Genomic DNA, 15,000 nt, shown 5'->3' on the forward strand with positions numbered 1-15,000 from the left:
CTGAGGTCAGTCAAGCCAGAGCACCAGACCTGAAAAGCAAGGCTGGAGTATGAAGCTATAATCACAGAATAAATAAATGCTTTTTTCTGCCAGAGAAATAACCAAATGCCTCCTCTCTAGATCACTAAATCACGAGTCTCCTTCTCAATCTGCTACAACCAGAAGCTCTGGAGGAACTAAAGCCCAGACGTCTCTCTCTCTCTCTCCCTCCCTCCCTTCCTCCCCAGGAGAGGCACAATCCCCTCTACGTTCGCCGGCATCTCCTTCCCCTTAATGAAGCGCTTTGCTCATTATGACCTCACTTCGTCTGTGACCTCACCGGAGCGCCGCTGCCCGTCTGCGCCGGTTGTAATTGGGCTAGAGTAAATCTTTTATTTGGTTTGCCCCTGGCTCCCCGGGCGAGGTGCCCGGTGCCCGGGCGTGCCCGCGGGCGGGGGGGGGTCGGGGGCACGCGAGGGCAAAGGGGGCGTGGCCTGTCGCGCCGCCATGCGCAAATCTGGCAGACCCCCGGAGGGAAGGCACAACACCTCCTCACGCCTCCTTCCGGAACATTCCACTGGCCCTGTCGCTACGGAGCTGGTAATTGATAAATGTGGAAACTCCTCCCCCGCCCCCCCCTGCTTTGAGGTTGCGAATGGCGCTAAATAATTGCAATTCTTCGTTTTATCATCGTCATTCGTCTCTACGCAGTCCCTTACGGTCTCTTCCTCAGGACGCCAAACTGAAGAAGCACAGTGTGTAGGAGAGGCGCTGGTTTCATTTCAGTACCGTCTGAGTTTTGTGTAAACTCTGCACTCGTTGACTGAAACATTAAATCATTTCCACGGACGAGGGAGACATTTTGCTGTTCTCGTTGTCGTTGCTGTTATTATTATTTTTTTTTTAAACGGTGTAATTTATTCTTCCAGACAAAAGCGGCTTGACGAGCCAGCGGGCGAAAAAAAGAGAAAAAAAACCGGGCAGGCTTTAGAGGTACTGAAAGCGTTCTGGCAGACCGGGGGGCGGGGGGGCGGGGGGGGGGGGCGGAGCCTCTCTATGGAGCGTGGCCCCCTCCGGAACGCTCGTTCCCCGCGCCGACATTCCGCGCTGCCGAACACCTCGCGCCGGGCGGTGACGGACGGACAGACGGACCGGGAGTCCAAGAGCAGCTCGCTACAAGCCCTGCCGCTCGCTGCCAAAGCAGCCTGAACGCTAGCAGCCTGAACGCTAGCAGTCTGAACGCTAGCAGCCTGAACGCTAGCAGCCTGAACGCTAGCAGCCTGAACGCTAGCAGCCTGAACACTAGCAGCCTGAACGCTAGCAGCCTGAACGCTAGCAGCCTGAACGCTAGCTGCCTGAACACTAGCTGCCTGAACACTAGCTGCCTGAACACTAGCAGCCTGAATGCTAGCAGCCTGAACGCTAGCAGCCTGAACGCTAGCAGTCTGTTAGCGCCCTCCTGGAGCCACTGAACAGCCACTCCAATGCACAGGGAGGACTTGTTGCTTTGCCGTAGGTGTAGAGCGTTGAAACTGGAAGAGCTCTATGCTGGGGACACCGCCATTCTGTGGCTGGACGATAAACCACAACAATGATTATCGATTATGCAATAGCGACCTTCACCACCGTACGGCATATCACCTTTCTTTTGTCTTCTCCTTTTTAATTATACCTGAAGCATTACTAAACAGCTAAAGAGGCTGTGTAAAATGCTTTCGGAGGAAAACGTAACCGCTGTTGCCTTTTGGGTGTCGACAGACAAGACAGCCAATCGGCAGCAAGGTCGCACAGCTTCCGTGTGATCATGTGATGTGGTTCTGCCAATCACGCGGAAGCTGCGAGGCCTTGCTGGCTGTCTTACGGTCAAGCGATAGGTGACGTTTATTTTTCCGAAAAGCGTTTCACGCGGCCTCCAAAAGCGTGGTTGTCAGGTATAATTACAGAGAAAAAGGCCGAAAAGAAAGGCGGTACACCACACGGTGGCGACGACCGTTATTGCACTCGATAATTATCACCGCGATATATCGCCCAGCCCTACAACGCACGACAGATCTGAACAATCGCATAGATTACTGACAGTTAACTCAGTAAAAGTAGCCTGGACAGCGGATTCAGGATTCACGAGCATCGCGGTGGGTGTATCTACAGCGTCATCAGTGACTGAGATCACGTGACGGCTTACGAACCAATCACGCCGCGCCGCGTCACGGCGCTGTTGGCGTTCGCGGGGTCTTGTTCTCCCCGAACGGCTTCCCGTGGCGGAGAGTAAGGAGCCGTCCGACCAGACCCCCCCCCCCGGCCCCCGCTCGCCAGACGGACTGAGAAACAGGATGACGGCACGCTCCCGCACTCTCGATTGGCGGCGGTCTCGCCGCGTCCGTCGGGACCGATGAGCCTCACGCGACGCTCGAACGCGGCTCTGGCTGAATTCGGGGCGGTTCGGGGGAAAACGTGTTTCTGAGGTCTGACAGGGAAACAAGGAAACGGGGAGGTCCTCCGGGCTGACTTACCCCTTCCCAGCAGCACCCAGTCAACCGCTGATCCCGGCTCGTGAAGGTCCAGGGTCACCAAAGGTCACCACGTTATCCAAAGGAAATCCAAATTTCTACGCTTCTTTGATGTTATCTTTATTAGTCACTTTGGAGGAAAGGATTTGCTAATTGAATAAATTGCTAAAGAATATTGGAGTTTCAGTACATCAGGAGATTTGGTTTAAACCTGCTGACCTGCTGACCCCCTGACCCGTGACCCTTGACCCCTGACCTACAGGGCACAGCAGCCAGCCCTGCGCTGCATCAGTCCTCTCACACAAACAGACCGCACGGCATGCGAGGGCCATCACACGTCAAAGCGTGTTTATGTTTCGCGGAGTTTCGGGGCTCCGCGCGGACAAAAGGGGCGGAGTGTTGCCGAGGGAACGGCTTCCTGCGGGCCGCGGCGGCTAAGCGGCAGAGCTAGCGCACGTCTGGGGCCATTTCCTCCTGGGTTTTGACCCCAGACTGGTTTGTTTTGTTTCTCCGCCCTGTCGTTCGTCCTGAGGCAGCTGTTCCCGGTCTGCGTGGTCGTAAACGTTTTACGACGCGCGCGTCGGGGCACCTGTCAGCACCTGCTCCCTCCTCAGCCAGACCGTACGGCGCGTCGCATCGACAAGACACATCTGGCTGAGCGTCTACTCAAATACCGCCTGCATATTTTCTTTATACAACTAGTGCCATCAGCAAATTACATTTTAGAACATACGCAAGAACATTCCTTAGGCACGCGATATCCTACGCAGTGCATACCCCAGGTCAAAATCTGCTCGACCACAATGATTATTTACTCTGTTATCCCCTACAATCTCCCTTTTAGCACTTACGCTAACTTTAACTGCTGACCTGGGGTCGACCACAGGAGGATGGGATCCTCCTGATATTTCTCCCCAGCAGGGAGTTCTTCTCGCCAGTGTTTGAGTGTTTTGTTTTTTCTTTTGGGGTGGGGGGGGGGGGGTCAGGCCTGTGTGTGTTGTGGAGGGTCTTTGTGACCGTGTCTCTGTAAAATGTTATCCATGTTTTTGCTTCCCTGCTCATTAAAATGTGTCAGCACACATGGTGAGTGAAGTGGACTGTGTCAGATGTATCAGCAGCGATGATTGGTCTGGGTGGGTAGCACGGTGGTTATAACTGGACAGTGTGTTAGGTGGGAATTGTGGTGATTGGCCACGGTGTGCATTGTGGGAGGGGTTATGATTGGACAGTGTGTGTGAGGTGGGAGTTGCTTTGATTGGCCAATCTGTGTAAAGCAGGCGTGGTTGTGATTGGCTACGATGTGCAGTGTGGGAGGGGTTATAATTACACTGTGTGGAGGTGGGAGTTCCTGTGATTGGACAGTGTGTGCCATGTGGCAGTTGCTGCGATCGGCCAAGGTGTGTAACGTTGGCCGGGATTACGACTGGACAGCGTTTGAGAAGTGCAGGTGGCTGCGATTGGCCAGGGTGTGAAATGTGGGTGGGGTTACGAGCGTGATGGGCGGGGCTTACCCTCGGCTTCGCGGGGGCTCCAGTGTCCGGAGGGGGCGCAGGGGCGGGCCGAGGAGGCGTTGGAGGCGTACTGCAGGAGGACCCGCCCCTCTGTGCATTTATCACACACAGATCCCACTTCTCTAGGAAACCAAGAGACACAGACAGCAACCAACTTAGATACGTTCCTGAAACATAGCCATGCTCACACCTCAGTACCTCCTGTACCTGCTATAGCCCTGCCTGGACCTCAGAACCTCCTGTACCTGTTATAGCTCTGCCTGGACCTCAGAACCTCCTGTACCTGTTATAGCCCTGCCTGGGCCTCAGAACCTCCTGTACCTGTTATAGCTCTGCCTGGACCTCAGAACCTCCTGTACCTGTTATAGCCCTGCCTGGGCCTCAGAACCTCCTGTACCTGTTATAGCCCTGCCTGGACCTCAGTACCTCCTGTACCTGTTATAGTCCTGCCTGGACCCCAATACCTCCTGTACCTGCTATAGCCAACCCTGGACCCCAATACCTCCTGTACCTGTTATAGCCCTGCCTGGACCCCAATACCTCCTGTACCTGCTATAGCCCTGCCTGGACCCCAATACCTCCTGTACCTGTTATAGTCCTGCCTGGACCCCAATACCTCCTGTACCTGGACCTCAGAACCTCCTGTGTCCGCTCTGTATGCCTCCTTGTGAGATTATTTCCCACCAGCAGTCCTCCACGATGGACTTTGTTTTTGAGTTCTTTATATTTTTAAGCTGCCGCTCCTTGTTTTTGTAAAAATGCCACTTGGACGGAAAACCATTGGCCAGATGAATATATTTTCACTCATGCGGACAGATCTGGCCGCAGATTTTTTTGGATGAAACAAGAGCAGTAGACAAAAAACGCAGAGAGTTTTCCAGCCCCAGCGGAAAATGCGCTGCTCGTTTTCACCTGTCGTAGAACTGTCCCGTGATTGGTGGAAACCACTCCAGCGTGAGGGCGTCGTTCTCCTGCTCGACCACACGGGGCGCCAGAGGCACCGGCGGCGGCTTGCTGTCGGGCTGCCAGGACTGGTAGATCAGGTCCAGGTAGCAGTGCATCCTGGACACCTGGTTGAGCGTGAAGGAGTCGGTGCAGTCGTCGTCTTCGCGGGGGGGAGGGAGAGAGGGAAGCGCGTGAACGTCAGAGCGGCGAGAAGGACGGAGAGACAGAGAAAGAGAGGGAAAAAAGCGGGAGAGGAGAAGAGAGGCAAAGGGGGGTGTGCATTATAGTTCTTCTTACACAAGCAGCTGTAGCTGAATACCGGTGTTGAAAATGAACTTTGCTTCGGTTGTGTTTGTGTGTGTCTGTATGTGTGTGAGCATGTGTGAGTGTGTGAGCATGTGTGTGTGCACATTTTTGAGTGTGTTTTGGTAAGAGTGTGTATGTACGCACACATGCATGCGTGTGTGCGTGTGTCCCTCCATGTGCGTATGTGCATATGTGTATGTGTATATATGTTTATATGTATATGTGTTTATGTATATGTGTATGTGTGTATATATATATGTGTTTGTGTGTGTATACGTGTATGTGTGTGTATATGTGCATGTGTGTATATATAGTATACGTGTATGTGTGTATATGTGTATGTGTATGTGTGTGTATATATGTATATGTGTGTGTATATGTGTATGTGTGATTGTGTATATGTGTATGTGTGTATATATAGTATACGTGTATGTGTGTATATGTGTTTGTGTGTATATACTGTATGTGTGTGTATATATGTATGTGTGTATATATATGTGTTTGTGTATATATATATGTGTTTGTGTGTGTATACATGTATGTGTGTATATATATGTGTTTGTGTGTGTATATATGTATGTGTGTATATACTGTATGTGTGTGTATGTATGTGTTTGTGTATATATAATGTATGTGTGTGTATATATGTGTATGTGTGTATATATATGTATGTGTGTATATATATGTGTTTGTGTGTGTATATATGTATGTGTGTATATACTGTATGTGTGTGTATGTATGTGTTTGTGTATATATAATGTATGTGTGTGTATATATATGTATGTGTGTATATATATGTGTTTGTGTATATATATATATGTGTTTGTGTGTATATATATGTATGTGTGTATATATATGTGTGTGTGTGTATATATGTATGTGTGTATATACTGTATGTGTGTGTATGTATGTGTTTGTGTATATATACTGTATGTGTGTGTATATATGTGTGTATATATATGTGTTTGTGTGTGTATATACTGTATGTGTGTGTATATATGTGTTTGTGTATATATACTGTATGTGTGTATATATATGTGTTTGTGTGTGTATACTGTATGTGTGTATATAGGTTGGTGTGTATATGTATGGGTAATGTTAGCTGTATATATATATGTAGTGTGTAATAAATGTCGGGTGTGTTAACTGATGTGTGTGTATATATGTATGCGCATGCTGGTGCAGCAGCTGACCCGTGTAGCTCATGTAGTTGTTGAAGGGCGTCTGGGTGAAGTGGCAGTGCCCGCAGGTGTCGTTGCCAGGCTCCGGGTCCCGGCAGTGCTTGTATTTGGGCGTGGGGTTGGTGTCGGCGCACAGGTCGCCCGTCTCCATGGACGGCTCCGTCTCCAGGCAGGCGTCGTTGCAGGATTCGATCTCGGAGATCCCGCGGAAGACGTGGTACAGCCCCAGGCTGTGGCCGATCTCGTGGATCATGGTGTGGGTGTGGCCATACGTTCCGTAGAAGGAGGGGTTCAGCACAATCCCGCCTACAAAGCACAAAGGACAGGGTTACGTACACACACCCACACACACACACCCACACACACACACACACACACCCACACACTACACCAACACACACACATACCACACACACCACAACACCACACCCACACAACCCTACACACACACCACACACATACCCACACACACCACACACACCACACACACACCCAACCACACACAACACCACACCACACCACTACACACACACACCACAACACCATACACACACACACATACACACACCACACATACCCACACACACACACACACACAACACACACACCCATACACACACACACACACACACCCATACACACCACACCCAACACACACCACACCACACACCCATACACACACACACACATACACACACACACAACCACACACCACACACATACCCTACACACACACACCACACCACCCACCACATACACACACCCAACACACCCACACATACCCATCACACAACACCACCACATACACACACACCCACACACACCTATACACACACACCCAAACACACCCATACACACACATCCACACACACACACCCTCACACACCCATACACCACACCACACACACCCAACACACACCCCATACACACACACCCACCAAAACCAACACCACACCCACACACACACTCACACACACACATACCCACACACCCATACACACACACCCACACACACCTATACACACACACCCAAACACACCTATACACACACATCCACACACACCCATCACACACCCACACACACCATACACACACAACCATACACACACACCCACACATGCATGCATACATGGACACACACACACACACACACACACAGATACACGCATTCACATGGACATACATGAACACTCACACACACACATGCATGCATACATGGACACACACACACCCACACACACACACACGGGTACAAGCATTCACATGGACACACACACACCAACACGTACACACATACACACACAGACACACGTATGTATATACTTGCATACATACACAAAGACACATGCACACACCAAACCAATCACATCCACAGAGACACAAAAAAATTCTGATGAAAAAAAAAAAACTATCTAAAATTGCAAACATGAAGTTAAATTCAAAGCCTTCCACAAACGCAGTCACAGCTAATTCTCCTTAACAGCTGAGACACAATCAGACCCCCTAGCAGAACGTCACTTTCGGTCTTTCTCATCAGTTTCAAACCTCACAAATTTGACCCTTTCTGTGTTTTTTTACTCCTTTTTTTTTTTTTTTTTACTTTTTCTCTCCCTCTTTTTTCACCTAAATGCGTGAGGGCCTCCTTGTCCCAGGGCCAGGTGGCGACTCCCGCCAGGTCTTCGTCCGAGGAGTTGGCGAAGAAGACGTTGAGGTGCGTGGAGCCGTCCAGCTTCAAGATGTCTTTCAGCTCCTTCACGTCCAAATACGCTCTGGGGTGGAGACAGGATTCATTACCCCGTTACAACAGAGCCCCCTCGCCCCCCTCCATCCCCTCACAGACTACCCCCCAACCGACCACCCCCCCCCCCCCCGGCCCCCGGCTCCAGGACGTTATTTCATTAGGGCTAATGTTTACTGTGTTTGGCCAATATCGTATTAGGGAAGGACAGGGGGAATATATTATATTATCAAATATTGTATTAGCCTGACGGGACCTCCCACGCGCACGCGCGCCTCGTGCCAGCCCGCCCCGTCGCCGTGGGAGACGTTTCACAACAAAGCCCGCCGCCGCCGCTGGTGGTCTTGGCAACGCGGCCATCGCGCCAGGGCGGCGGTAAGCTCTCCGCAGTGCGGCGGCTAGCGCGTTCGGAGCGAGCTAGCGCGCCTGTCTGTCGCTACATGCCGCTTCCGCCGGTCGAGCCTCACATCACTTAGCGGTGCTCGGGGTCGAAAGTTACACGCGTCTGGGGTTCTCGTCGGTATTTTCTGAACGTTAGGGGAAAAAGGGCGAATCGGATCTGGGAGAGGAATGCTACCAAACATTTTTGGATAATGTAATGTACAGACGTTCGGTCAAAAGACGAAGCGAACAGGATATTTAAATCTGCTGAGAGTCACCGTTAGCTGCCAGCAAAAGTGAATGACTCTTCCAGATAAGATCTTTACCTGGTACAAAAAGGTTATTAACCATCAAACTTATGGAATTGATATAGACAAATTCACAAAAACCATGGGAAATGTGAAATGTGTTTGTCAGGGAAAAGTGGACCAAGTCGTCAGTAGGAAGACTTGCCCCATTGGCACCAGCCAGGAGACCTTTGTCATGTGATGAGGGTGCAAACCTTAGTCATATGATGTGGGTGTCAGTAGGGGCCCAGTGAGAGCAGCAGTGAGTCAGTGGATCACACAGCTGAAGAACAGCTTCTATTAAATTCACTGGACTCTCAGAAAAAAAGGTTAAAAAAAAGTGCTTAAAAAGGTGAAAACTTTGTACCATCTGAAAATTGTACCCCTAGCCAGCATTACATGACTAATCTGTACCTTTTTTGCTTGAAAAACTTACTTCCCTGCAGAAAATTCCAGATAAAACCAGCTGGCTGGTCAAAGCTTTTCTCTAGCTGGATAAAGCTGGCCTCTAGCTGGTCAAGCTGGCAGAGCAAGCTGGTGGTCAACTGGTGGACTAGCTGACTATACAGGCTGGTCAGCTGGTGAACAGCTGGTTGACCAGCTAGAAGTGTCGAAAACACACAGCTTTAACCGGCTTGACCAGGCTGGTTTAAGCTGGAATTTTCAGCAGATTTATTAGTACTCAAACAGATTATTGTACTTTCAAATTTCGTAAATTTGTTCCTGAAAGGGAAAAAACATTCCCCCACAGTACCGTGATTTCTGAGAGTACGGCACAAATGAGACGCCCACAGAGAAGCTTCTAGAAGGGACGTGGAGTTGGGGCTGGGGGGTGGGGGCGCGTTATCAAAAGCAGACTCCCGTCAGACCTGCTGGAACTCGGGATGCCATTCTCCCGACTTCTTTCCGACGTCTGGGGATGGAATTTCATTACATCTCCGGAAAATATTCGCCGGGATAATTCATCTGAGAGCGAGGGGGGGTCAGGTGGATCGCCGGGACCGGCCAGCTGCAGCCCGAGCGTTTCCATCGTTTTGGGCCGGCGCCACCCGGGTCCCGCTTCGGGTCAGCCTCTTTTCCACGGGCCCGGGGACAGAGAGCCAGACGGAAATCGGACCGCGGAGCTCGGACCGCAAACGTGTCCGCGGCGACCGACGGGGGGGTCGCCCATACCGTGGTGTGTGCCAGCGCCGCCGCGAGCCCGACCGCTAGGCCCCGCCCCCTGTCCGCCAGCCCGGAACCCCCTCGATGGTGACCTCATCGGTCACCGGGGCGTGTGCGCGCTGGCCGCTAACCGCAGCCTTCGGGGCTAACAGGGGCCACAGTTTGGCCGCGGGGGATCCCGGAAAGCTGGCCGAGCTTCGGAAGGAGCCGCAGAGGGGGCGTGTCTTAGCGCCGTGATCCCCCATTAGGAGGAGCCCTTAATGTCTTAGGTTTTACAGGCCGGGGAGGGGGGGGGGGGGGGGGATGTATGCCCCTGCTCGAAAGGGTCAGAGGAGGAGCCCCAGCACTCCTCCTTTGAAGTGGCCCCATTTTAAACGTGACATCAGAGAGAGAGACGGAGAGACGGGGAAAGAGCTCGGCGTAAAACCACGCGCGGGACGGGCGTGACTGCGGCGGGCGCGCCGATCGGCTCGCGCCTACACCACGCCGAGGTTACGGTAAAAAAAAAAAAGAAAGGTCCGGAAGACCCTGCCCACCCACCAACCACGGCTCACAGGGTCAGGTCTCTGTCCTAAAATGGCCGCCGGGCATATGTGTAGGCTTAATTTCAACTTTGGGGGAGATACAGCAGGACTGCGAAGCCTCACATAGTCAAACGTCTCGCAAGCGCACTAGCTAGCTATTCAAGGGACAACTTCCTACGAAAACGTCGAGGGTGAGGCGTCTCCCTGTCTCCCCCCCAAAACCTACGCTCATGCCTCCAGCTAAGGGAAGAGTTTGGAGAGCACGTTACTCAAAGTACCGTAACGCACACGCGCCCGCTTCACAAACCCCACGGATCTCCCGGCAACAGCAGCAAGCGCCAGGCGAAGGAGAGTGGGCCGAGGGCGGTTTTTATTTTTAAAAACGCGGTTGCGACAGACCCCGGACAGGTGGGCGGGGAACGGCGCGGGACGGGGTCCTGTTGGGCTCTCTTCTCGGAAGCGAAGGCGCTCCCCTCGGGGGAGCCCCGCGCAGCTGAGGGGGGCGCGGGGGGATTCGGCCGGATCTCCAGGAGGGGACTTGTCTTCTCTCCATAAAGTAACACATTCTCAGGCAGTGCCGGGCCCGCGTAAACACATGAGACACAGTGAGAGTGAATGTGCATGGGGGGGGGGGGGGCATTCTGAATCCTTATTTATGAACGGGGGCGGGGTCCTGTTCTTTTTTTTTCCGAAAAGGCTTGGCAACACTGGATACCTGCGGATATAGCTGAAAAGGCCTGTTTGCATCTTTAAATCCTGGAATCACTGAGAGAGAGAGAGAGAGAGAGAGAAGGAGAGAATCCTGACTGGTTCCAACTGGTTGCAGGACCAAATGATAGGTGACAGTAAACAGTGCACAGTGCTCACGTCAGCTGTCAGAACACAAAACGCTGAACTTAAAATGCTTAATGCAGAAGGTAGAAGTTAGAATGCAGAAAGCAGAAGGCAGAATGCAGAAGTTAGAATGCAGAAGGTAGAATGCAGAAGTTAGAATGCAGAAGGCAGAATGCAAAAAGCAGAAGGCAGAATGCAGAAGGCAGAATGCAGAAGGTAGAATGCAGAAAGCAGAAGGTAGAATGCAGAGAGCAGAAGGCAGAATGCAGAAAGCAGAAGGCAGTAGGTAGAAGCAGAAAGCAGAAGGTAGAATGCAGAGAGCAGAAGGCAGAATGCAGAAGTTAGAATGCAGAATGCAGAAGGCAGAATGCAGAAGTTAGAATGCAGAAAGCAGAAGGTAGACAATGCAGAGTTAGAATGAGAAGCAGAAGGGTGCAGAAGGCAGAATGCAGAGAGAATGCAGAAGGTAGAATGCAGAAGCAGAAGCAGTGCAGAATTGAAGCAGAAAGCAGAAGGTAGATGCAGAATGCAAAGAATGCAGAGTAGAAGCAGAAGCAGAAGGCAGAATGCGAAGGCAAAGCAGAAGCAAGGTAGAATGCAGAAGCAGAAGGCAGAATGCAGAAGCAGAAAGAGTTAGAATGCAGAAAGCAGAAGTAATGCAGAAGGAAGAAGCAGAATGCAGAGAAAGCAGAGAGAGCAGAATGTAGAATAGAATCAGAAGGTAGAATGCAGAAGCAGTAGATGCAGAAGGTAGAATCGATGCAGATAGAATAAGGTAGAATGCAGAAAGAGAAGCAGAATGCAGAAGTAGAATGCAGAAAGCAGAAGTGAATGGAAGCAGAATGCAGAATGCAGAAGGTAGAATGCAGAAAGAGAAGCAGAAGTTAGAATGCAAGAAGCAGCGAAGGAATGCAGAAGCAGAATGCAAAGGTAGAATGCAGAGAGAAGGCAATGCAGAAAGCAGAAGGTAGAATGCAGAAAGCAGAAGTTAGAATGCAGAAGGTAGAATGCAGAATGCAGAAGGTAGAATGCAGAAGGCAGAATGCAGAAGGTAGAATGCAGAAAGCAGAAGGTAGAATGCAGAAGGTAGAATGCAGAAAGCAGAAGGTAGAATGCAGAAAGCAGAAGGCAGAATGCAGAAGGTAGAATGCAGAAAGCAGAAGGTAGAATGCAGAAGGAAGAATGCAAGAATGCAGAAGCGAAGGTAGAAGAGAACGCAGAAGTGTAGAAGAGAAGAGAGCAGAAACGAGTTAGAATGCAGAAGTTAGAATGAAGAAAGCAGAAGGTAGAATGCAGAAAGCAGAAGTTAGAATGCAGAAGGTAGAATGCAGAAGCAGAAGGAGATGAGAGCAGAATGCGAAAGAATGCAGAAGCAGAAGTTAGAATGCAGAAAATGCAGAAGGTAGAATGCAGAAGGCAGAATGCAGAAGGTTAGAATGAGAGAAGTAAAGGAAAGCAGAAGTGCATAGAATGAAGAAAGCAGAAGTTAGAATGAAGAAAGCAGAAGTTAGAATGCAGAATGCAGAACACCGGTGTCCCAGCGCAGGATCATGAGCACACAGGGGGTCCCTCCAAGCCTCGAGACCACCGGGGACCACCCACCCCCCCTCGCCCCCCGCCCCCGGAACCCACAACTGCCAAAACCTCCCAGGGTCTAGGCAGGAACAGGCTCTCGGGCCGGGGCAATCTAAACGGCAGGTTTGACAACACCCGCCCCCCTCCACCCCCCCACCCTTACCCCCCAACCCCCACCCACCCCCCCCCCCCCCCCACAACCCTGCGCCCCTGGCCCCGCTCCGCACAGAATTCCACAATCAGCAAGGAATGTAAAGTCATGTTCGTGATGCAGTGCGTGGCAACGACTTCCAGACATTCCAGAACCCAAAGGAAAATAAGCAACCAGCTGGAAAGCTCCGCTTCTCTCTCCCATCTCTCCATTCCTCGTTTTCACTCCTTTACTTTCTCCCTCTCTCCCCCTCTCGCTCTGTCTCTCTCTCTCTCTCACACTCTCTCTCCGTCTCTCTCGGTCCATCTTTGTGTCTTTCTAGGAACTGGTCTTTGTTTTCCAGGGCGTGAGTTATGTGTATAAATCCCTTCCCTTCAGGGCCAGCATAGTTGTTTTCTGACTGTAATCAATATTGTCAAGTCAGTGTAAATAGCCAAAGAGCCAGGAACAGCTGCCAGATGGAGAAAAGCTTAAGAATAAACCAGTAAAGCATGTACTACAAAGCGTCCTGACTTTTGATTCATTAATGAATACATTTATTATTATTATTATTATTGCTATTACTATTATTACTATTATTATTGCTATTGCTATTATTATTGCTATTACTATTATTACAATTATTATTGCTATTAATACTATTATTACTACTACTACTATTTTTTTAGGAAAAAGATATGGGTTAGGTAACTGCTTGCAACTTCAAGGTTGCAGGTTCGATTCCCAGGTGGGGCACTGCTTAATCTTAAACTTACTTACTGAACGGCTTCAGTAAATATCCGGCAGCATTAATGGATCGTGTGTAAAACGAAGTAAGAGCATCTGCTGAATGGTTATAATGTACGATGTACTGTAATATACTGACGCTGATAGAGCGTACTATGCAGCAGGGTGGCATTGGATTTCCTCTGATTCCCAAAGCTTTTTAACCCCCCTGCCCCATATAAGGTGCCCTGGATGACGGTAATTCGTTTCCGTGGAAACGCCACGCTCGAGAACCCCCCTGCCGTGCGCTGTACACCTGCGTCGCCGCGGGAACGCGAGTCACAGCCGCCCGCGGCCGCACAGCAAACACCGCATTCCACAGCACTGTACCTGCGGGGGCGCGAGCGGGGGGAGGGGCCGGAGGGGCAGAGTGGGAGGGGCTAAATGCCAAACGTGTGAATCATCTACACTGAAAATCAACCCCTCAATAACAAAGTATTTGAGAATCAGACCCAAAAACCTTTCAATTTTTTTGTTTTTTTAACAGGCGGGGCTGACCCACTGCATTTTAAATGGGCCGGGCATTGATAGATGGGGGAGTGAGGGGGGAGAGGGGCGGGGCGGTCTCACCTGAGCGGCGAGGCGGGGGGGGAGTGGGGAGGGGCGGGGCGGTCTCACCTGAGCGGCGAGGCGGGGGAGAGGGAGGGGCGGGGCGGTCTTACCTGAGCGGCGAGGCGGGGGGAGTGGGAGGGGGCGGGCGGTCTTACCTGAGCGGCGAGGCGGGGGAGAGGGGAGGGGCGGGGCGGTCTCACCTGAGCGGCGAGGCGGGGGAGTGAGGAGGGGGCGGGGCGGTCTCACCTGAGCGGCGAGGCGGGGGGAGAGGGGAGGGGCGGGGCGGTCTCACCTGAGCGGCGAGGCGGGGGAGAGGGGAGGGGGCGGGGCGGTCTTACCTGAGCGGCGAGGCGGGGGGGGGAGTGGGGAGGGGGCGGGGCGGCGGTCTCACCTGAGCCGCGAGGCGGGGGGAGTGAGGGGGCGGGGCGGTCTCACCTGAGCGGCGAGGCGGGGTTGAAGCAGGTCTTGGTGACGTCGGTGACGTTGGGGTTGCAGCAGTCCCCGCCGTCGTAGGCGTGGCCGTCCCCGTTGCACTGCGGGTCGCAGACGCCGTCCCCGGCCTTCCCCGGCGGGCAGTCGGCCCGCTGCCGGCGGCAGTAG

The 15,000-nt window shown here is 51.8% G+C and overlaps 1 protein-coding gene across 1 annotated transcript in view; it reads right to left on the bottom strand.

Annotated features, from left to right (window-relative positions):
- The window catches only part of LOC135239416 (pappalysin-1-like), an 88,638-nt gene that overhangs the window by 61,675 nt on the left and 11,963 nt on the right, over window positions 1-15,000 (bottom strand). The window contains exons 2-6 of the mRNA XM_064308053.1: window positions 14,836-15,000; window positions 8,053-8,198; window positions 6,442-6,735; window positions 4,910-5,102; window positions 3,998-4,119 (exon numbers count right to left, since the gene is read on the bottom strand). The exon at window positions 14,836-15,000 is cut by the window's right edge and continues 904 nt beyond it. Of these exons, the coding sequence (XP_064164123.1) occupies window positions 3,998-4,119; window positions 4,910-5,102; window positions 6,442-6,735; window positions 8,053-8,198; window positions 14,836-15,000 (920 nt within the window). The remainder of the gene's footprint in view (window positions 1-3,997; window positions 4,120-4,909; window positions 5,103-6,441; window positions 6,736-8,052; window positions 8,199-14,835) is intronic.

This window comes from Anguilla rostrata, chromosome 14 (assembly GCF_018555375.3).
Source record: "Anguilla rostrata isolate EN2019 chromosome 14, ASM1855537v3, whole genome shotgun sequence".
Classification (NCBI taxonomy): domain Eukaryota; kingdom Metazoa; phylum Chordata; class Actinopteri; order Anguilliformes; family Anguillidae; genus Anguilla; species Anguilla rostrata.